General features: G+C 36.0%; 1 protein-coding gene across 2 annotated transcripts; it reads left to right on the forward strand.

Moving 5' to 3' along the window:
• The first annotated feature begins 1,022 nt into the window (after window positions 1-1,022).
• Window positions 1,023-21,825, forward strand: MAP3K2 (mitogen-activated protein kinase kinase kinase 2). Of its 2 annotated transcripts, none has more exons than XM_010215299.2 (16): window positions 1,023-1,088; window positions 2,796-2,914; window positions 4,046-4,086; window positions 6,305-6,404; window positions 8,253-8,366; window positions 8,983-9,082; window positions 9,673-9,803; window positions 10,981-11,060; window positions 12,284-12,351; window positions 13,782-13,877; window positions 14,492-14,698; window positions 15,443-15,591; window positions 17,186-17,317; window positions 18,193-18,322; window positions 19,280-19,457; window positions 21,219-21,825. In XM_010215299.2, the coding sequence occupies exons 1-16, from the start codon at window positions 1,085-1,087 to the stop codon at window positions 21,442-21,444; spliced, it is 1,875 nt and encodes a 624-aa protein (XP_010213601.2). In that variant the 5' UTR covers window positions 1,023-1,084; the 3' UTR covers window positions 21,445-21,825. The 2 variants fall into 2 exon arrangements, with proteins under 2 accessions (XP_010213601.2, XP_010213602.2); XM_010215300.2 differs by having other exon boundaries at window positions 13,785-13,877.
• Window positions 21,826-21,928: the final 103 nt, after the last annotated feature.

The following is a 21,928-nucleotide window of genomic DNA, read 5'->3' on the forward strand; positions in this document are numbered from 1 at the left end:
TCCCTGGTTGGTGGCAGGGAGCAGTTATTCACCTATGTGCCTAAAAAAATAAGGACATTTCCTTTTTATGTTCTTGAGATACAAATCAGAATTCCTCTGGGAGTCTGTCTTACAAAGAAATCTCCATGTCCTCTTAGGGATATGTCTTTAGGTTTCTGTTGTTAAGCTCCATAATGATATCCTAGAAAAGGTAGTCAGGATTATTTTTAGTCAGTGTTTTTTTTTTTTTTTCCCCCTGTTGAATGGTGTTGAAGGTATCTTGATACACTGTTGTCTTCATAACTGTGCCCCTTATTTCTTCTTTTCTGGGAAACTTGTATGTAGCTGTGCTAATAAATTATTGTATGCATGATAAAAAATGATTTACTGTAATTCCTGCTGAGGCTTTTTCTTCTCCCAGGCGTGCTGGAACAGTTTGGTAATGCTCTTGTATGGCAGTCAAAAATGCTAGAAATTTCTAATGATTTTAATGTGTATCAGCATGAAATGTCGATGCCTCTAGATTTAAGTGGTGTTTCTCATATATATTGTTCTGAACAGAGAACGTTTAAAGCCTGAATAAAGGAACCTGTGAAAATAAATTGCATTTTAAATAGCAATATGGCTAATAAGCATATTGCTAGTAATATAGCAATTTGGCTACTAAAGCTCCTAAGCATGATTTGAGAGTCTAGATGCATGAAGCAAATGTCCTGGTAGACTTATGCTGACTTTAGTATCAAGTCAGCTTGAGTCTACCAGAACGTTTGCTTCGTGCTTTGAGGCTTCTGAAAGTGTGTCTGTGTGTGTGTATAAATACACGTATACATATATGTACAGAAATAAGTTTATCTGAACCCAGGGAGGCTTTGGGGACAATGCCTGCTTTTCCACATGTCGTATCTGCATATGTTATCTTATCTGTAGTATATCTGATATGCAGAGTATCAGATAAACTGCCACTTAACAGTGAAGAGCTGACTGCCTTGCATTATTTTGACAACTTGAATAATTGTGTAATTTTGTTTTTGCATTTTAGGTTATAAAATAATGGTAACGGGGCGGCCATTTCCCTGAAGTTCAGGTTTTCAGGCTCGCTGCCATTATGGGTGAGTGTTGTGCACATATCATATATAAAAATTTGATTCTGTTGCATTTTCTTCCTAGTGAAGATCAAAAGCATTTGTATAATGCTTTCTTTATACATTCTTAGGAAATGTGTATTTGGGCTGTGTAACTCAATGTAATGTCTACATGAAAAACAGAGTTCAGCTGCTTTGTTAAACCTAAAGTATTTTGCATATTTCTCACTGGATTGTAACACTGTTCCCTAGGTATTTCCTAATATGAAAAATGGAAATTCATGGCTATTGGGGTACTGAGCAATACTTAATGTGATCCGAATTATGACAATTAAAAAAAAATCTAAATCTGCATATTAGATCATTACTGTATTGTCGTGTCACTGCTGTGCACTGGAACTCTCTAGATGCTTGAACTATACTCCTTGAAGTCTGTACCGTATTTCTTAAAATTTTATCTCAAGTTTTGAATTTGTATATGCTTTTTAATGAGATGCAAATGTCAGCCCTGTTTTCCGTTAGTGATGCTCACTCAAAAATACTGTGCTTCTGTGTAACTTTTATCTTTTTTAACTTATTATAAGGTAGCTGAATCTAGGAAGTACTACTTACATGTGTGATATTCTTCAACATTTTATAACTTTGGCTTGGAGCTGTACTGGATATTCAGTGAAGTTGTGAAGTAAATTTTATTGTATCAAGTGAGCTGATAGTGAATGCTGGGGATTAGACCTCCTTCAAGTAGCTGCTAAAGAAAGTTTTTTTTCCTCACGCAGCACTGGAACACAATAAAATAAGTGAGCCCCTTCAGCTGTGGCAGGTTTTGAAGTATGTTGTGTTGTGGGGAAGAAGTAACTGTCAGCTGCAAGAATGCTGTCAGTCTTCTGGTAAAATCTGCCTTTAGTGATTTATGTATCCTAGTTATGAATTTTGACAGCATGACTGGCGAACAAAGTTAATTTTCAGACCAACTTTCTGGTTTATTAATTTAGAAGACTGAAATCCCCCAAAATCTTATTTCCTGATTTGATAAACATATTTGCTTGTATTTGAACAAAGTGTCAAGAAATTCTCTCATCTTCACTGAATACCTGGTGTGTTTGCTTGCAAGTAATTATGCTGAGTTTTCCTCACTGAAATACTGATCTTCGGAAGTCAGAGGATTTAGTTATTAATTCTACAATCCCTTTAGCAAGCAGCCTGAGGATGGGTGCTTAACGACTTTGTAGATAAATTGTTACCCAGTGTTCTAGATAGCTGTTGATTAGAGTACTGCTGTTGTGACAAGGAATTAACACAAAGTAAGGATGTCAAATACCTTTTGTTTGCAGTGATGGATATGCAGGCCTTTGAGTACCTAACTGCTGAACTGTTTTAAGGAGTGGAGATGCTCCTCTGAGAGTTCCTGTAATGATGCTTCCTGTGTGCATAAGGCTGGCTGTTCAGGACAGAACAGAAATGATGCTCAAAATAGCCTTTGCTTTTTCTCCTTTGTTTTGAACTAGAACAAAAATCATTATTGCTACATCATAATTTTTCCTTCATACTGTTTGGGTTTTATTTGAAATTGAGTATTTTTTTGATAGACAATTATGTTTTAAACTCTAATATCTTCAGATTTTAGTGATGGCTGCTTAATAGTAAAATAATATGATAATTGCTTTAAATGTAGCAGACTTTGTAACTCTTCCTCTTTTATTTTTTTATTTTTCTCCACCTTGGTTTTCTGAGCAGATGAGCAGCAAGCTTTGAATTCAATCATGCAGGATTTGGCTGTGCTTCATAAGGCCAGTCGTCCTGTATTGCCCCAGCAAGAATCAGGAAAACCAAAGTCATCATCACCTAAAAAACAGGTAATCTTTTAATAGTCTTACTAACCTATTGAACATTGTATGTCCTGCTGTGCCTTCCCTAATTATTTTCTTTACCAGACCAGTGAGCATAGCAAAATGAGTTATTACAGTCTCCCACATGTACTGCCATTTTCTTTGTTCATGTTCTTAAATTAGCAGCAAAATGAAACAGCAGAATTTCAGGACAGATCATAGCGTATGCTTATATGACTCTAATCCTGATAAAATAATGCTGTAATCTTCAATTTTACATGTATATAGATTTTTTTTTTCCATTGGCTACTACTAGGTTCTGTATTAAAATACCAAGGATGTGCTAGCATCTTTCATTTGATGTGAATTTGGTAGTTTCAACTATGTCATATTAAAGGATTTCAGCACAGCAGTAGAAAATAATTTAAATTCCTTCATTGCATCTTTGGGGTATGTGGAGAAGGTCTGGGTTAATTTTTCATTTGTTTGTTTGTAGGTTAGAAATGTGAGTTCTTTTCAGCTGTGATTCTTTTTCTCTCTTTCTGTAGATGCTAAAGACAACTGGAAAAATAGTGAATACTTGCACTGATAGAGTTGAACAATATTTGGGAGAATGTGCCCCATGTGGGTTTTTTGTTAGCTTTGGTTTTAAGATTAAGTGACAAGGAGACAGCCCATAGGCATATAGTAGATGAGACAGTTATTTTTTTTCCACTCGGAGTATTGTTACATTTTGAAGGGAAACAACTTGTGTGGCAAGAAGTGCTACAGATAGTTTTTAATTTGGCAGTTAATATTTCGAACTATTATGTTTGTGCATTGCTACTCATTTATGCACGATCTTGCAGAAATTGGAACAGTACATTCACTAAGTAGTACCCAATATTTTGTCTTAGGAATGTTTGCTGGCTGAAGGGAACTACCGTTATGAGCATTTTAAAACATGCACTTGACTTAACGTGTAAAAGAATAATTGTCCTCTGTTCCTAATCTAAGATTCTATCTGATACCTCAGCAGAGAGATTTAGTCAAAATGTTTGGTAAATCAGGAAGAGGACAACTGCCTAAAGATTATGCTTATGGCCTTGGATTATTGAATCGTTGCTGTGCTTAGAAGAGGTGGTAACTAAAGTGGTTTCTCTGTCTCTTTTATTCCAGAATGATGTTAGAGTCAAATTTGAACATCGAGGTGAAAAAAGGTAATGTGGGAATACAGAAATTATATTTTTAATTAAATTATTAATGTAGTTACTATTAAATGTTAGTATTGGCATTAACCAAATAATTTGTTATTAAACAGCTAATGATTAAATGATATTCATATTATTTTAATTTTTCCAATGCATTATTGCACCTGAGTGCGTACTAATATATTATTATTCTAACACTGGAGTAAGAAACCTAGGTCTTTCAGCTCAATAGTGAATTATGCTTTGGAGAACCCAGTTTGAGAACTGTAATGCAATATTTATTAGAGTTTCTAACAAGATTGTTCACATAGGTGTATTAAATTTATTTTCATCTTGTTCCTTGGGAGGTGAACCTTGTGTGTGCTTGTAGCGTACTGACATCTCTGTACACCTCTTCTCTGATGGCTGCTCAGAACGCTTCACCTTTGCTTTCAATTCCATGCAGAGCTGGTTTGCAGGCAGCTCGTTTTGTCCGGTTGCCTCTTTCTGAAAGGATAAGCCTTAATTGTACCTACTGAGAAATGAATATGAATGAAAAATCTCTGAAAATAATTAAAAGGGAAATAACATCCTGATCATGTTATTTGTTATTGAAATGTAAACCTTTTAATCAAGAATTGCTTCACAATGAAACTTGTACTTCTTGTTGTAATCCTTAAGGATGTGCAATAGATCAGTGTGTATTTGTGGTAGTTGCAACATGTGCCCCCTCTTTACCGGAATTAAAAAGGAGCAGTAAGTTCACTAGCCATTAATATTCTTCAGCATCTTTCTATCACTCTTCTGAATATCAAATGTAACAGTGCATAAATGGTCAAGTGTTATAATTGATGCCGAATAAATGAGTCTTGACAAAAGCTTTTAAGCTTAAGGATTTTGCTACCTAGGGATTTATTGTGAAATAAGCAGAAGTATGAATTTAAAATGGAGAACTATTGATTATTCACTCTGAGTCTGCACTAGAAGAATACTGCTGTAGCGTATCAGAAATGCATATCATACATTTCAGAATGGGTTAAGCTAAAAAATCCAATAGGAATACAGGCATGAAGTAAGTGCATTAAATGACTATTATTGCGTGCTGATAAACCAAATAGAGTTTAGAGTTGTCCAAAGTACCTTGGATCTTCTTGCCCAGGGATCCTGGGCAGACCAGCCACATCACTCAGCATGAGCTCTAATGCTTTTGTTGCCTAAGCATGTAGATCTAAAGATAAAATAATGAAATGATGCAAGAAAAGATAAGTTAGGCAATTGCTTTCTCACTAGGTTTTTAAAAGGGGAAGTGGAAAAGAGAAGTGATCCTGGAGTTCGTTTGAGTGGTGAACATGGCACTGTGCACCGAGGAACGTGTGCTCTAGTGGGCAGAGTTCCAGATCTGTAAAACAAATAGTTAACTGAAGTGAAAACTGATATCTTTTAATAATTGGAAGTGAAGTAGCTTTTAGCCTTATTTTGATGAGAGGGTAGTGTTTCCTAAGCAGTTTACCAATTAAAACACCGATCAAAGGGACCAATAGCCTTTGCTAATTTCCTGCTTCACAAAATCCAAGCATTGTTTCCTCCTTGAATGTGCGACTTGAGTGTGTCTCACTAGCTTTGTAACTTATAAACATCAAAAACTTTTTTTTTTGTTTTAATGATGTTCCTCCTGAAATAATAGAATTGTTTACTGTAGTGAGGATCTATTTTAGACATTTGGAACATTTGGTTTGGAGATACTCAGTTAACAGAAAATTTGGGTCATTATTCTACAATTACATTATTTTATGGGAATATATTTAAAGAATCACAGTCAGTGTGGATGGATTTAGAAGTTTATGTAGTTTATTGTAAAGATTATGATATTTAGTTACCTTCAGACGTGAGGGTTGGCTGGACATGCAAAAAGTGAGGACTTCAGGAGTAATTCCAGGGTTTTACTTTAATTTTCTGAAAGTTTTACAAATTTCTTATAATTTAACTGTAAATACATGCAAAACATTAACTTGAGAAAGAAGACAGTATCCAAGCAAATGAAGTAGTTATTGGACTTGATTTTATGCTTGACTGCCGTTTCTAATTCTTTCACTGGTTTTCTCTCTTTTTAATAACTAAAAATGCAGAGGACAATAGATTTTTTTATTTTTAATAATATATCTAACTCTGAGAATATTCATAAGTACTCAATTATCAGCTTCTCTTAAGTAATGGACAAAAATTCTCTACAATTAAAATTATTTTTCAGGATCCTGCAGTTTTCCAGGCCTGTCAAGTTAGAAGATCTTGCAGCTAAAGCTAAAGTTGCTTTTGGGCAGACTATGGATTTGCATTACAGCAATAATGAGGTAATATTCTCTGTGTTGTAAATTCTCCATGTCTTTTATGTTGGTTATTTCAGGATAGGGATCTGCTCTCCTTTAGCAATGTGGACTAGTTCTGACATGAAGCTTAATTCTGTCACAAAAGCCCAGATTTCTAATGTGTGTGCCCTCAAATATATGTTGGTCTAAATTAGTATAGACAGGAGATGCATTAAGTGTTTTATGGAGAGAGTCATATGTTAATAGATCAAGTCTTGGACTTGACTGGGAATGAAAATATTCTCTTCCTGCTCTGCCATGTGTTTTGTGTGGCTTTTGAGAAAGTTTTTGAGCTTTTTTGTTTGCTTGTAAATTGGAAATAGCATTTATCTCTTGTACATTGATCTTTGAAGATTACTGTTAACTAGGAAATTGCAAAAATACTGTTTTGTAACATTACATCAGAGAACTAGACACAACTATTCTTAAAGTGTCTGGCTGGCAAAGATTTCTTGGCATCAAACCAGTTACGTCTGATCGAGATGACTTCCAGGTTTCCTTTTGAAGTGTAGATGGGATTGGTAATAGAAAATGTGTTTAGGGATGTGGGATCACTTAGGAGCTTGGTCTGGTTTGGCCTTGAGTCAGCAAAGTGCTTGAAGGATTTGGACACTTAGCTGTGTGTGGTATAATTACTTCACTTAATCTGTATCTTTGCTGAAGAAGATTCCTGTAATTGCTGTTTGTCGATTATTAATTACCTTAGCAGACGCTTATGTGAAACTGATCCTCGAGATGAAAAACTCCTACAGAAGGTTTTTGGAGATTAGGAAGGTCAGGGGAAATGGGCATTTATGATGCTTAGCCTCAGCGCCTTTCCCTAATAGCTGTTCAGGCATTTGAGCAGATTTTCTGCTTGCTATCTTCTGTTCCAGTTGGAAAATCATTCCATCAAATTTCAGAAGTGTGCTGGTAATAACCTGCTATTAACATCAAACTTCAGCACAATGGAGAGTTTGCTCATTTCATAGTTATCAAAGCCCTCTCTCTTCTTTCCATCTGTTTGTTTCTAGCCATAAGGAAGTCTTTTGAGGTAAATTTGGTCTACACAGTAGCTGTTCTGATGTCGTTCTTAACTTATCCCGAAAACTCTCTATATGATTTTACTTTTGGCCTAAAAAAGTACTGTACTTCATCTCTTGTTGTACTGGAATATCAATAGATTCCTTTAAAATCTGTATCATGCTGTTCCTTTATTACAAGCATCAGTTGTAATTTACACTCATCACTGTAGAACTTGGATCTCGAGTGCATTTTAACTTCATGTAACTTGTTCTGAAGAAACATGTAGGCCAAGTTGATTCTAATTAATTAGGGCTAAGTTAGTTCTAGTAAAGGCTGCATTTGTTCCATGGGGCTCACATCATGCCTGATACTCTTCCTTAACAAATTCTGCTTTTCAATGGAGAAATTGTGTAAATGATATTCCTTGAGACAAATATGGTTGTGGTATGTATTGTGTGATAGAAAAAAATGCTTTATGCCCTGTAAGATAATTTGGAATTTTCAGTAATTAGGAGGATGAAATATATCTTGATGGACATTTTCCTGAAACTGTAGAAAATTAAGCTGTGCATGCAATACAATTATTTCCTCATTTTAAGGGCTTGTCCCACAATGCAATGGTCTTTGTAGGCAGAATTAAGGTTCTCTTGTAGATGTTTTTTCCCTCAGTACATTTTGGTGGTAACTTGACACACCATTAATAAATATTATATTCAAATTATTTGGAATGAAAGGAAAGATAGCATCAATTCATTTCTTCCCTTGCTCTTAACTCTTTTGCTTGTATCCTGCTTAAACTGCTTGCTTTCTCTCTCCCTTTCTCTGTAGCTTGTGATTCCGTTAACCACACAGGATGACCTAGACAAAGCTGTTGAGCTGCTTGACCGTAGTGTTCACATGAAGAGTCTCAAGATATTGCTTGTAATACATGGAAATACACAGGTATGATTTGGCATCCTAAATGTGCCTCTATCCTCAATTTTCAGTTGAAAATGTTATTTATCTGTTAGAAATGACATTTTTCTGATTGAAAATATTAGATTGTGTGGTCATTTTTTTTTTTCTTTCTAACTACTGAGTTAGACTTAACATTTCCTAAATATCATTCTTTTTGTGTATGCCCTCTCTGCAGTGGTAAAAGTGTTCCTTATTAGAATGATGATGTGATAGAAATTTGAGAAGTGCATGGGGAATTTAAATGGTTGTTGTTTTGAACCTTTCTTTAAGTGAGATTTCAGGTGCCATTCCCATGGAAAAGTAAATGCTGGATAAAGCAGCAGCAGTGATCTGCAGGCTAAGAACACTATTATGGTATTATTTAACACCTCGTAGTCATGGTACTGATAGGTTTCTGAATAATAGTGCATAATGAACAATTGTCTTAGAAGAGAGAGCTACCAAAATATATAAATTCTGATATAAATTATCTAGCTTTCTTTCAACTGCTTGAAAAAAAAAAAAAGATGCTTTACATGAAGCTTGTACAAGTGTACGAATTATCTTTACTGTCAGGAGCATAAAATGCAACTCTCGGTTTGTAATTTATACTTGTTTTTAGTCACCCAGTGTAAATCATGCGGAACCCTTGCCCTCATTGGAAGATTTAGATAATACAGTGTTTGGTGCGGCAGAAAGGAAAAGGCGCCTTTCTGTAATAGGTAAGATAAAAGTTCCAAAGCCTTTAATTGTAAGAACTTTGTGTGGTGTTCTTGAGGAAGTTTTTGCTCTTGACACAGATTGTTTGTATCTCTCTTCCTCATCATTGGCTCTCGATATGTTTGAGTCCATGCTCTAAAATGCTGTAGTGGTAGAATTCTGCTGTTAAGAATCAAAGGTAGTTTACATGTGTGGTTTAGAAAATTAAAATCCAGAAGGAAATAAATATATGTGGAGTTGTTTGAGATAACTGATAAGTTGATCTTATATTCCCTGTTGCTCATCTAAATTCTGTGATTCTTTTCTAGCGTATCTTTATATCTTGAAAAGTTAATGTTAGTACTATTATTTATTTTACAGGATACAGGAACAGGTTATCAAACAAATCAGTTCATATGGCATTGTTTTTTTGATAGATATGAGACTTTCATATTTTTTACTCTCTGTGTGCAAACTTTTACATAGTTTTTTAGTAGAAGTATGAACTTTTTTCATGTTTTCAAGTTGGCATAATGTTGGGGCCTGTGGAGCATTTGAATAAAGCCTCTGCTTTTTGTGTTAGTGATTTTTACTCCCCTTTTTCTTTCAAAAGGCTCTAACACTCGCGATAGGAGTTCACCTCCTCCAGGATACATTCCAGACGAGCTGCATCAAGTTGCCAGAAACGGGTCCTTTACCAGTATCAACAGTGAGGGTGAATTCATTCCAGAAAGTATGGATCAGGTAGGTATAGGACTTTCTAAAATTAAAGTTCTTTGAGTGAGACTGATGAAATACTAGCCATCATTCTGTTGGAAAAGCTTGCAGAAAGGCTGCAACATTACAGAAAGTGTTAAAAATCTGGTGATGTTGTGGAGTGGCGCTGTGTCACTGTACCACATAGACTGAGACCTCAGCTGGATTACTCTGCCTGTGTTTCAGCAGCGTTCTTCAAGAAGGCTATGAAATTATTAGCAAGAACATAAGAAATAACAAAAGAAATGTAGAACACATGATCTATAAGAAGAGAGTAATCGATATCAAAGGAGGTTTTAAGGAACAGTTTGGACAAGCATCTGTAAGAAGTTATCTGGACTCAGATTACTGTGTTTTGGGGGGGGGGGGGGAGGTAAGGGTTGGAGATGAGTCTGTTTTTAATAACCTCTGAAGTCCTTTCCACAGATGGGATTTTTGAGTGAGGATCCCAAATGCATGGTATATTCTTCCCCTGACCCATGTGCCCTAATGACAGTGTGTCAGCTTACTTAGCATATATAAAAGTCTTGCCCTCCGAATAGCAACAGTCAAGAAAATATGAAGGAATGGGTCACAAAACTAGCAACAACGAAAGAAATATTTAAAGGAAAAAGTGGTGCTGCATTCCCAAATCATTTCAAGTTCTTGTTGACTTTGACACTTTGTTCACAAATGGCAACAGGCAGTGGTTTTTATGAGTTGAGTAAATGAGAGACAGATGAGAGAATAAAAATAGAGGCAAAGAGATGGTGCAACTTGTTGCACAATGTAAATGGCCAAGCTGGGAATAAAGCCTGAATCTCTGAACTTCCAGACTGATCACCAAGTGGTCACATCCAGCTGAAGCTGAGATTCATTCAACGAAAATGATTGCTTTTGGTCTGGGCAAAGTAGTTCTTGGTCACTGAATGGTCAGACAGGCAGATGAGCTCTGAGATGCAGGTTGTCATTCAATCCAAGATATTTAAGAAATGTATATAGCATGTCATGTAAGTGTCACTCGGCTATCAGCAGGGTTTAAGCACAGGAACTAACAAACAGCTAACTTCTTGTTGGCTCCTACAATTAATGCAGTTTGTGATTTGTGTTATTAGCAGTTTCAAAGCTAGGCTCTTAAAGCATTTCAAATAAACGCGTGAACCTGTTGGTGTCTGTTGTTTATTAGATGCTGGATCCGTTGTCTCTGAGTAGTCCTGAAAATTCTGGTTCGGGAAGTTGTCCGTCACTTGACAGTCCTTTAGATGGGTAAGAATTACTTTAGATTCATTATGTATTTTACTAGGTTGTTTGTTGTACTGGCTGTAACATATATTAACTCTTCAATGACAAATTTTACTGACCCTTTTCAGATTTTTTATAAGTTACAGAACATTTAGAAAACTTTGAAACTTAATTGATGACTAACTGATTGAAAAGAGATTTGAGGTTTAAACTTGAAACACAGAACTTTTGACTTCAGATCCTACAACAGTGTATTTAGTACACTAAATTACTAAATTTTTATTAAATTCTGCCAGTCTTGCTTTTGTATTATGATCTCAGCAATGAGCAGCCAGATTAGATTTACATTTTTTAAGATACTGTTATATGAAGGAAACTTCCTTCTTCCAAGGATGGTTAAATTAAATACAGATCAAATATTTGTATTTAATTAGTTTGGAGGTAAAAACATGTATATCAATGCCTGTGGTGATAAGAATAGGCTTGTTGTTAGTATATGTTTTTTAAATGTTACAGGTTTTGACATTTACAGATATAAGCAACCTGTATATAGGTTTTGTAACTTCATTTAACTTCTGTTACCCAGCAAAAAGCATCCTCCTAGAAAAGGAGGATGCTGGTTTGGTTGTGGTAATGGAAATACACTGCAATGTGCTGTCTGACTGGCAAATCCCATCTATACCTTTTGACATAGGAATAGCCTAACAGTGACTTTAGGTAGAAAATAACATGATTACACAGGAAGATAAAAATTCTTAAGCATTCTGTAACTCAGAAAAGTTGCTCTTTTAATTTTGTGAGCGTCAGGGAGAGAAGAAGAAATGCTTTGAGAAATATTAAAAAGTTCAGCATTTTCTTAGTTAAGCTTTGTCAAAAATCTTTGTATGCTGTGTAAGAGATTTTGCCTATATAGAAATCTAGATATTTAGCTATGAAGGCGTTAAACGTAGTAATGCTCTTAAGTGACTTTACGTGTGATAACTCCTATTTTTATTGCTCACTGACACAGTCTGCTCTATTAAAACACGTAGTTGAAAAAGCAAGTTTTCCCGTCCTTACCGATCCTCAATTATTAGTGATGCCAGCTAGATTTTTTTAACTTAGGTTCTGTGTTTGTAAGCAACTGCAGCAACTTGAACAGCACTGAACTTATGATTAATAAGTAATTATACACTAAGAATAAATGTTTCAAGTACCTCATTAGATTAACAGCAGTTTTTAGATATTGTATATTTTTACACTTCTAGAGACAACTACCCCAAATCTCGGATGCCAAGAGCACAGAGCTATCCAGATAATCATCAGGAGTTCTCAGGTAGGCAAAATGACTGAGCATATTCGCTTTCGAAAATGTATTCTCTTTCAAATAATAAGATTTAGAGGGAAAGTTTATAGGGAGAGGTAACATATTACACAAAAGCAGTACGGTATTAGACAGTGCAGATATCTGGCACACGCCATAGAAGATGCTGTGAAGGATAAGGTCTTCAAAGCTCTTCCTCTTATATCATTCCATGTATCACTGCTACTAGTGGATATAATATAACAAACTTGCCTCTGTGAAAGCAGCAAGTGATGCAGTGGGTGATGGCACACAACTGTGAGTCAGACTGGACTGTAATGTCTGTCCCTGAATTACTGCATAACCTTGGCTAATTTAGTTCATGTTAGAGGCTCCTCTGTCAAATGAGAATAATTTTTAAGTGCTCATGATTGCTATAATGGAAAATACTGCAAAGTAAAAGATGACTTTGGAGGACTGTGTGCTGGGCCTGTAAATTAATCAGTCGTCATCACTAATGTTGTTTTCATGCCATGCTGTGGCGTGAATCCAAATTTTTGTGCATGATTTAGGATACCAACTGCAATGAGTAACCTTGAAAGTGCTTTGAGATGTCTTTTGTGGACATGCCTTGAAATAAAATCAGAGTACTGAACAATAATTGTTTTGCAGTGAATCTAGGGTGTTTTATTTGTAGGGTTTTTTGATATTTGTATCTTTAAGGCTTTTTGCTTATAAAACTTTACCCACATAATCACATGATTGTAATGTAGAGGGCTTATCAGACAACATCACTTTAAAAAGACTAACTGCGTTCAAGTAACATTTATGTTGTAGGGATAAACACCAAGAATGTGGGGAAATGTCAGAAATCAGTTTAGCCTGTTTGTGTTTATTCATCATGCTAAGTTTTTAAAGATCCTAGAAGAATGTTCTGAGCACTGCTGCCTGGTGCAGGATAGCCTTGTCTGTCAGTGATGGGAATTTTCTTCTTCAGTAGGTTTTTAAAGGAGGATCTATTGACTGTTTTTGTAGCTCAGGCTGCATCGACTCTGTGGCAGTATATCATATATATTCACCATTTAATTTTATTTGTAATAGTTCATGCCAATTTTCTTGCTAGTGAGTTGTAATTTCCCAGAATTTCCCTATAAATAATGTCAAAAATTGGAGTTACTAGCCATGCTGCTGTCTTCTGATACTCTTGAGCAAGAGATTAGAGATCGCACTTGAGCTACTGAATCCTTGAGATACCTTAAAAATTTCTAGATGAATATCCTTTATGTTTTTGATTTGTTATTATAGAGAAAATCCGCAGAACTCCCTTTTTTTGGTGACACCTCACTCTTAAACCTGTCCTCTGGTATATTCCTGATATTGAGACTTAAAACACAAACCAGATTTATTCCATGTGTTTTCGTTATGTTTTTAATTTTGAAATATATTTTCTTTTTATTTTCTAGTAGAGTATGATATCCCAATATTTGAGAAATTTGGAAAAGGTGGGACTTATCCCCGACGGTATCATATTTCATATCATCAGCAAGACTACAATGATGGTAGGAGTTCTTAATTAACCTCTTAAGTATCTGATTGTAATTAACCTCTTTGAAGATCAATGTCCTTTTTTTATTCTAATGCTGTAATCATCTTTGAATTATCTCTGGGGTTTGGGTGTGTGATGGGTTTTTTTTTTTTAGTGGTCATCCTGTTGATTATTACTGTAGATATTTGTCTGCTTTCAATTCTTATCCCTTCATAAGGTGAAGATGCCAGCTTGCTCATCGCTGGAATGTAAACATGACCCTTTCTTCCCTTTTTATCAGGGGTTTATACATTGTAATAGAGCAGTAAGAATAGTAGCAACTCTGAAGCCAGCAGTGTATAAAAAAGGAGGAGAGGGAGTTTGTGGGTTTGTTCTGAAACTGAATCCCTCCTAATTTTGGTCCCTTAACCCACCTTATGATTCAGTCTGGTAGTCAACTATATCTGTGATAAATGCCTGTTTTCATCTAGCTGGAAAGTTGAACCAGTAAATTCCATGATCACTACATCATATCATATATTGTGGAAGATTTTAATTATGTGCAATTCATTAAGTGTATGCACACATATATTTGCATAGTAGTTATTTTTTATGGTGTTAATGTCATGCTGTTGTATGTCATCGAAGGCCGTAAAACTTTTCCAAGAGCCAGAAGGACTCAGGGCAACACGTTCCGATCCCCCGTTAGCTTCAGTCCCACCGACCACTCGCTGAGCACGAGCAGCGGGAGCAGCGTCTTCACGCCCGAGTATGAGGATAACAGAATGAGGAGGAGGGGAAGCGACATCGACAATCCGACCTTGTCAGTCATGGACATCAGCCCTCCCAGTCGCTGTAAGTTAAGGCATTTTGACAACTCCTCCTAACGCAACCCAGGAGACCACCAGCCTCCTTGGCCACCCCCAGCACAGCTAACTTGCCTACCAGCACTCCCAGGTTCTTCTGCACAGAGCTATTTCCAGCAGCTTACCCCACAACCCGTTAAAATCTAACAATACATGGGGTAATTTCTCCCTAGGTGAATCATGGCAAAACTAAATACATTTTTTCTTTGCTTATTGTACTAACCTTCATATAAATTTTCATATGGAATTTACATCTGTGATAACAAATCGCTTAAAAATAAATAAATTTGATGCTATATTAGACTACCGAGAACCCAGAAGTGTCACATAGGAGGCAATTTTACTTTATTTTTGCTTATGTTAATCAACTTTTCTGGTAAACTGTAGTTTCTAGTTGTTTTATGATGCTATTTCAGGAGCTGATACATTTTAATCATTCCTCAATTATTGGTGTTTCCAAATTTCCTTAACATGCTTTGTCTCTTTCAGACTAGCTATTACTAATTCCTTTAAGTATATATCTATCTGCACTGGAAATTTTGGAATTTAACTCATAGTTTTCCATTTTAAAGGAAGTCTTATTGATCTTACGTAAAGAACATTAGGAAACGCAGTCTGTGTGATGAAAAAACATAGTCTTTTTAAAAAGAAAGTTACTTTTTGCATATTCCGTTTTTGTTCACCAGCTGAATAACAAGCTCATTTGAAAACCAAAGCATATTTATATTTTCAGCGCCACGAGCTCCAACTAACTGGAGACTTGGTAAACTGCTGGGACAAGGTGCATTTGGTAGAGTATACCTATGCTACGATGCTGATACTGGAAGAGAACTCGCTGTTAAACAAGTTCAGTTCGATCCGGATAGTCCAGAAACCAGCAAGGTAAGTGATGTAAAACAGAAATCTGTAAAGGGCTTCTGCTGGGACTAAGCCCTAGACTATATACTCATGTTGCATAAAGTTGTTCTGGTCTGTTTTTTAGGAGCAGTTTAGGTGTGGAAAACTATAAGGTTTTGGGTATGGGTTGTTGGGCTTTTTTGAGTAAGGCTTTGGGTATTGGGGCTAGTTACTAGCAATTGTTATTAGCAATACTTCTCTGAAGAGCACAACTTTTGTTGAGAGTTGATGAGTTGAAAGTTTCTTCTGTTCTAGAAGCAAATTTCCATACAACAGTATTTGCTTCAGTTTATTATGATTTAACTGCATCATTCCATCTGAATATGAGGAAAGCTTCTTTAATGATCTCCTCAAAAAAAGCTGCCTAGATGCGATCTCTCTGAAATTGAGCTTGTCCTTCAGATATTGGACATTTAAGAAGAGAAACAACGTGATTAGCACTAGTCTTCTGTGTGTGTGGCTTTTTTCTCCAAATACAGGATGGAAAAAGAATTATTAATTTTCCTGCGTTAGGACTGCATTCCACACTTCGGGGAGCATGGCCTGGGCAGCAATGCATATAAGCCTTGTTGCAGAACCTAGTAGCTACCAGTTATAGCTGCTGTTACTAGTGATGTTGGATCCAGAAAAGCAAAGAATCATTTGTGCTGTAGATTTCTAGTGCAGTTGTTGCTATTTCTTTAAAAATGTAACAAAACAGCTGATTTTTTGCTTTGCAAATGGTAAATATATTTATTCATATACATACATACATATATATATATATATATATACATATACATATATATATGTATGTATATATATGTATATATATATATATATATATAAAAAATAAACCCTCTGCAGGATCTCTCTCGTAGAAACAGTTTCGTAACCTCACCATAGCATTTTGTAATGTGCATCTGCTAACTGTCAAAAATCCATTTTCCTTCTAACTTTAGAAATCTGGGATATTCACCTGTAGACTGGATTAAAAAGTAAATTTTGATGAAAGGCTGCTGGGTAAAATCTGGAATCCATCCCCATTTGGATGGGGCTTTTTGAAAGATAATACACAGTAAATTTTACAAATAGGAAGTAAATCATTTTAGGTAATTAGTGAAAGGACCTTATTTGTTCATGCATTTCATACTTACAGTATTAACCTATCCTTCCTAAGCAAAATGATGATGCATTAGAAAAGTTGGTATTAATGCTAGTTAATCTAATAGATTTAACACTTTTTTTTTTTTTTTTTTTTACTGAGTTGGCAATTTAGGATATATTGCATAGTGATTCATAAATAGACACACATCTTGATATCTGCTGTGTTCTGAGATGGATATAACTTCAAAATAACGGAAAGAACGAGATGAGAGCAAAATCATCCCAAAGCCATTTTACAGAAAACAAACACTTCTCTCGCTTCCCTCAATCTAATGTATAACCTGGCAAAAACTACAAGAGTAGTAGTGTGATATAGTTCACATATCCCTTAAATAGGTTCATATTCTGCAGAAAAAAATACCCAAATGTTTTTTTCATGTTATTATATCAAGTGTAGAAAGTCTTTCTTTTTTGTTGTTGTTTTTCCTTTTAGGAAGTAAATGCACTTGAATGTGAAATTCAATTGCTGAAAAATCTGCATCATGAAAGAATAGTCCAGTATTACGGCTTCTTAAGAGATCCGCCAGAAAGGACACTCTCTATATTCATGGAATATATGCCTGGGGTAAGCAAGAAAACCAACCCAGTTCACCATCGTTGCTACACAGTGTGATGAGCACCCAAGCAGACAGCTTTGCAGCAGTGCATGCAAATACCAAAGAAACGCCTGAGTAAAAACAGTAGCCAAAGAGAAATATCGGGAGGTGCTCACAGCAGTCTGACTCCTCTCCTTCATGTATTCAGAATCAGCCGTTTGTACAAAAATGGTTTGCATTTGATTTTGGCATAAGAAGTACCTAGTGCTGTCTTGGAAAAGACAGTGTTAGGAGATGACTCTGGAATCTCCCTAAAGTGTAGTATTTCTTCCTACTGCACTACCTGTTGTTTAGTCACCATGTCAACTTTTGAGAAAAAGTAGCTAAGGTAGTTGTAAGTGCATTAAAAATAATCTTGGTATTTGTCTTTTGTGTGACACGAGTGCAAGCTGAACTGTTTTGCTTTTCCTATTTTGTCAAGATTTTGTGTTCTGAAAACTGTAGATTCTGTTTTCTCACAAAATGGGATTAGCAGAGCTGACTGAAATGTGAACTTAGAAAAATGTAAGATCAGTATTTCTGAATATGATTCTCCTTAAATAAATAGCATCTGTTTGTTCTGTACAGATCCAAATGAAGTCTTGTCATCTAATCTTCCAAACACTTTAGAGCGTGTTGAATGCTGTTCTCTTTTTCTGTATAACAGGCTGGCACTATTAAATTATTTGATAGTTTTGAAGTTAATAGTTGTTATTTCAGTATATGGCTTGGTCTTGTTTGAAGATTTTCTTAGTGGAGGTAGTGGAGAAGTTCTGCAACTTTGTCTAATTTTAGACATAAACTTCATATTAATCCATTTGTGATTCTTGAAATGTTAGTGTTTAATATTTTTTCTTTGCCATAGGGTTCTATCAAGGACCAATTAAAATCATACGGAGCACTCACAGAGAATGTGACTCGTAAATACACACGGCAGATTTTGGAAGGAGTTCACTATTTGCACAGTAACATGATTGTTCATCGAGATATTAAAGGTAATAAGCACAGGTCTGTGCACAGCTCTGGGCTTTTCCTCACCATTCTAAACAGAGGGGGAGGAAATAATCTTTATACTGTCTTAAGCCTTCTAAAAATGCTTCCCTAGTCAAAACAAAAGTCTGCAAAGCAATTGTAAATTTTAGGTCTGATTTTATATGTGTGTGCGTTAATAGTTTTTGATATATCAGAGGATCCCATCATTACAAATGGAACACACCAAGCATTATGACTCTAAAGTACTTGCACACAGTTTTGTTTCTATCAACTATATAAAAATTACCCAGCCCTTCACTGTTGAAAGAACTTACTGGCAGAGCTGATTTGCCTGATCCAAATGATTGAGACTTCTTCCATCTTCCAGCCAGGAAAGCTAATGGAACAGATATTTATCATTTGCAAATAGATACAGGTGATTTGTAAGTGCTGCCTAAGCAAGCTATGCATATGTGATAAGATCAGTTGTGTGCAAAATAGCTACACCAGACACAGTGCCATTGTAGTCCCTAAAACTTTCACATTGTTTTCCTGTTGCTTTGTATCTGTGCCTGCTTATACGAGATACTTATTTTGAACATATTTATAACATAGTTTGTGGTTTTGCTTTAATATAGTATCAAAATATGTTTAGTGCTGTGGAAGCTTCCCATTTCTTTTCACTTCTATTATATTAAAGCGTAATTGGCACGTTGTGTATTTTGCCAGTATGGGACTGCAAAGGTGATGGAAAATACTTCAAAAATTTCTAGGATGCAAAACAATATGAACAAGTGATTATTTCCTGAGCTTTGAAAGAAGAATGATGGGAGTAGGCAGAGAAAGACAATTTTCTGCCTTGAAATATTGGGCCCATCTGGTATTGTATCAGTGAACTCAAATTTTTGTTACTGTTGTTTTCCATGCCAAAGTCATAATGGGGTTTTCATGAACGTAATGCAGTGTTTGCTTTCTTATAGGAGCAAATATTCTGCGAGATTCAGCAGGCAATGTGAAGCTCGGTGATTTTGGTGCCAGCAAACGACTCCAGACTATCTGTCTCTCTGGTACAGGAATGAAATCTGTCACAGGAACTCCATACTGGATGAGTCCAGAGGTTATTAGTGGAGAAGGATATGGCAGAAAAGCAGATATCTGGTATGTCAAAAACCTTTTGCAGAAAGGCACCATTTAAGAATGGTCTCTTTCTCACAGGTGTGCAGGTGCTAGCTGAAGTTGGAATGTTTTTTGTCCTGGGGTTTAAGCTGAAGTAATGTGACAGATGTGAGCACTGGTATTTGGAGAAAATAACACATGAAATGTGGGAATTTTGGGGTTGTCAATTCCTGTGCCCATGAATTTGGAGATCCTGTAAGAATCCTTTGACGGCCTTGCATGAAGGTAGGAGTGCCAGACTGGAAATCCTGGTGAGTTACTGGGTGAAAGCTGCAGTGAAGCTTCGAAGTGTCAGTTAATCAGTGTCCCATGAATTAATACATTGTTTATTGGAACTTAATTTATTACAAAAGTATTTTTGATACAGGACACAAAATGTAATTCTAAAACATGAATAGATAAGAAGGAAATTATCAAATTTAAACAGAAGAGCAGGAAAAAGCATTGTTGTAAGTTAGTATTAAACTGTCAAGAGTGAAGATAAAGGCACATTTCAAAGATGAATGTTTGTGATAGTATAGTCTATCACAGTCTAAGATAGCAAAAGCCCAAGTAGCATGGTTTTAGCCACTAGACTCCTTGCATTGGAAGTGATCTGTGAACACAAGAGTATTAATTGTTTAAACAATAGTAGCAGACACACTTTTTTCCAGCCAAGAGACATATTTTCTTGTCTGGGAAGTTCATTTAGCCTCATACAGATCACCTAGTAATAATCCGTCTGTACTTATAGAACAGCCTTATAAATTAGTGGTAGTTGGCATACTGAGCTTTGAAGCATTCGTATCAAGGTTAGTACATGCTTTTTGATGTGTTAGTATTAACAAGTACTGAACTTGGATTTCTGTTGTTGAATAAATCCTTAACTAAGCAGCAGGTATTGAGGAAAAAAAAAATCTCCTACCATAGAATTTTTTTGAAAATTCAGAAATTACTCCCAACTATGAATTTGGCTGTATCATTCACATATTCCTGACAGATCAAACTTGTAGAACTCATGGTGAAATGTTCTTCTGGACATATGCACGCATTTCTGCCCTCAAAAAGAGTTTAAATGTAAATGTACCCGTTAAATTTAATGGGTACAAATCCTTGTACCCAAGGATCATGTGTGATCTTTCTTCAAACACTGACAGTCTGGACAATACTAGTATCTGTAGCTGAAACAGGAAGAGATTACCATTTAATAGCACAAAAAATATAACATGGAAGTAAAAAATACTTACACCCATACTTCACTGATAACATATGCATTTCTAATAGCTCTGCAGTATATTCTATCTTATTTTAATGTAGAGCATTGCTGAGTACTTTGCATTACCACTAGGACATAATAAGAAAGCTTTCAAGTGCATTCAAGTCCCAAAGGTGTCCAAAGAGCTCAAGTCCAAGGATTCTGTGATGTTCTTGGCTTTACTGGCCTGTTGAGCACTAGTTCTCAATCTCTCAATAGTGTCCCTGTCATAATACAATAAGTGTTGTCTTTAGACCAATAAATACATACATTTCCTCGCTGAAGTAGCTGCCTTTTGTCCGGTGAAGATGCAGGTAGTGGCTTGCGTAACTTGGAGATGAGGAAGTATAGCACAAGAGCGTGAAATCGTATTTTCTACTGAAGTTGCTCTAGGGCTTTATGTGGACAGCACTCATCTGTGGTGTTCTAGCAGCTCTCTGATATTCTTGTTTTCCTAGAAGAGCCTGACTCTGTTGTAACCTGCTGTTTCACTTTTGCCTCTGTTTCAGGAGCGTAGGTTGTACAGTGGTAGAAATGCTCACTGAGAAGCCCCCTTGGGCAGAGTTCGAAGCTATGGCTGCCATCTTTAAAATTGCCACTCAGCCAACGAACCCCCAGTTACCACCTCATGTCTCAGACCATGCTCGGGATTTCTTGAAACGGATTTTTATCGAGGCCAAGCTGCGACCGTTTGCAGATGAACTGCTAAGACACACGTTTGCACACTATCACTAACAGCCTGCCTCAACTCTGCTTGCATCTACTGCATTTATTTTCTATTTGACTGCACTTTTATTTTTTATTTTTTACAAAAAAGAAGAAAAAGACAAGAGAGAGAACCCATTCTCTTGAATCTTTGTTTCACTTAGATTGTAAACAATCTGAATTTTGTATGTAAAATGAGAATCTTCCTTCCCCCACTCGCACCAGGACTAGAACTTTTTGTTTCTATAATGTACTGATGTGGTTCATGTAGATAAAGCACTTTAGTACATACTTGTTCCTTATTTAAAGAGGAGAAAAAAAAAAAAAGACAAATGATTGGACAGTCAGGGACTGTGTGACTTTTTCTGACACTGCTGACTGACTCAGGGTGCAGGGAAAAACAGACATGCAGCTAGAGGACAGGAAGGGTACGTATCTGTGTTCTTTGTATTTATAGGTGCAGGTGTATTTATTGCTGCAGAGTTCCAAGTTCTTATATTTCAGCATGTTAATG

This window comes from Tinamus guttatus, unplaced genomic scaffold (genome assembly GCF_059628265.1).
Source record: "Tinamus guttatus ecotype Peru unplaced genomic scaffold, ASM5962826v1 Tinamus_guttatus_pri_ptg000060l, whole genome shotgun sequence".
Classification (NCBI taxonomy): Eukaryota; Metazoa; Chordata; class Aves; order Tinamiformes; family Tinamidae; genus Tinamus; species Tinamus guttatus.